The sequence below is a fragment of the Neomonachus schauinslandi genome, chromosome X, assembly GCF_002201575.2.
Source record: "Neomonachus schauinslandi chromosome X, ASM220157v2, whole genome shotgun sequence".
NCBI lineage: Eukaryota > Metazoa > Chordata > Mammalia > Carnivora > Phocidae > Neomonachus > Neomonachus schauinslandi.
In genome coordinates this window covers 20,257,042-20,259,118 of record NC_058419.1, presented here as the reverse complement: position 1 = coordinate 20,259,118, position 2,077 = coordinate 20,257,042, and the positions used below count along the sequence as shown (strand labels likewise).

The 2,077-nt window shown below is 51.0% G+C and overlaps 1 protein-coding gene across 1 annotated transcript; it reads right to left on the bottom strand.

The window, feature by feature from the left end:
- Positions 1 to 831: 831 nt before the first annotated feature.
- Positions 832 to 1,836, bottom strand: GPR119 (G protein-coupled receptor 119). The gene has a single exon (XM_021685696.1). It carries the CDS (start codon positions 1,834 to 1,836, stop codon positions 832 to 834), a length of 1,005 nt encoding a protein of 334 aa, XP_021541371.1.
- Between the last annotated feature and the right edge of the window lie 241 nt (positions 1,837 to 2,077).

The following is a 2,077-nucleotide window of genomic DNA, read 5'->3' as shown; positions in this document are numbered from 1 at the left end:
AAATAACCACAAGATTGGCTATTTCCAAAGAGACGGTGTTTTGAACACCATGAAATGTAAAAGAAGACAAGCTGTAGAATCTAATTCAGGTCCCTACATTTTAGGCAAACGCACTGCCTAAAAAGTCTGATTTACATCAGGGTGGGCAGGACTCCTCACTTTATTATAGTCAGTCACCAGTCACCAGTGAAAAGGAACCACCTCATTTCTCTAGTACTGTGCTGTCCGATATGGTAGCTACTAGCCGTGTGTGGCTACTAAGCATTAGAAATCAGGCTAGTTTGGATGGAGACGTTCTGTAAAGGTAAAATACACGCCAGATTCAGAGATTTAGCATGAAAACCACAGTGCAGTAATTTTTATATCGATTACATATTGAAAGAATGTTTTAGATATGTTGGGTTAAATGAAACATTAACATACATTTTGCCTGGCTCTTTCTCTTTACCTTTTTAATGTGGTTACTAGAACATCTAAAATTATATGTGACTTGCGTGATATTTCTGTCGGATAGTGCTGCTGTAGGGCATTCAGAAATAGGATTTGATTTTTTATGATCATTTCAGTAGTACCTTTCCTTCGGTAAGTATACCTGTACAGGAGAAACAGACTCATTGCAAAAGAAAGATAGGGAGGAATGGAGATTTGCAGAGAAAGAAATGGATTATAGCAGAAAGTCAGCACCCTACCTCTGTTTCTCGCAGTCTGAGGTGAGGGGTGGTCAGCTGCCTGAAGCAAGGACTCTCATTCTCCTAGCTCCATCTGATTTCCTAGTTGGGGCCCAGAGAGGGGAGGGAGAAGACACTTTGAAACATCTCTGCCCTTACCGTCTTAGCCATCAAGATGTGAGTGGGAGATAATGGCAGGATAGGAATTTTCCCTGCGCCCCTCTGGGCCACCATCCCTGGCTGAGAGAAGGCGGAGGCACGAGGTGAGCCCCTTCTTCACTCCCAGGGCCATCTGGTAGAGCTGCTGCCGCACCTCCTTCTGCCAGTAGGCATAGATGAGTGGGTTGAGCAGGGAGTTGCCCACACCGAGCAGCCACAGGTACCGTTCCAGCACCAGGTAGAGGTAGCACTTCTGGCAGGCCACCTGCACAATGCCAGTGATAAGGAAGGGGGACCAGGACAGAGTGAAGCTCCCAATGAGAACAGCCACGGTGCGGACAGCCTTGAAGTCGCTGGGAGTCCGTGGAGACCGGTATGCCCCAGTCACGGCTCCTGCTTGTTCCATCTTTCGGATCTGCTGGCTGTGCATGGAGGCAATCTTGAGCATGTCGCAGTAGAAGAAGACAAAGAGGAGCAGGGCTGGGAAGAAGCCAATGCAGGAGAGGGTCAGCACAAAGCGTGGGTGAAACACAGCGAAGAAGCTGCAGGTACCGTGGTAGGTGGTCTGCTGGAATATGGGGACTCCGAGTGGGAGGAAGCCAATGAGGTAAGACATCAACCACAGCCCGGCAATGCAGGCCCCGGCCACGAACCCATTCATGATCTGGAAGTAGCGGAGGGGTTGCTTGATGGCAAGGTACCTGTCAAAGGCAATCAGCATGACCGTGAGGACAGAGGCAGTGGCGGAAGAAGTAACAAATGCCATCCGAAGGCTGCACAGGGTCTTCTGTGTGGGCCGAGCCGGGCTGGAGAGCTGGTCTGTGACTAGGCCAGAGATAGCCACACCAAGCAAGGTGTCAGCCACAGCCAGGTTCAAGGTGAAGCAGAGACCGACACCATCATTCTTGTGGATCAACAACAGCACAGCCACGGCCACTAGCACATTAGCAGCAATAATGAGGGAGGCCAGGACAGCAAGGATGGCTCCAAATGGGAAAGATGACTCCATGTCTTGAAGTGGCAGGATTTCCACTTACCGGGGCATGCCGGCTCTCCAGCTCAAATGGTCACGGGCTGAGGGAGAAAAAGCGGAGTTCAGAACCGCAACACAGCTCTGGCCACCGCTGGCAGTACAGGCCGGCAGCTTGCCATCTGGAGATCTTGCCGCTCCCCACGAATCTCCCGCTCTCGCTCAGTCCTCAGCCTCTTGCCTCTCCCGCTCTCTGAAGGCGGCAATCCCAGTGCGGACC

Bases quoted from the DNA above. Each gene is read 5' to 3' on its own strand.
- GPR119 (XM_021685696.1), bottom strand. From the start codon at position 1,836: ATGGAGTCATCTTTCCCATTTGGAGCCATCCTTGCTGTCCTGGCCTCC.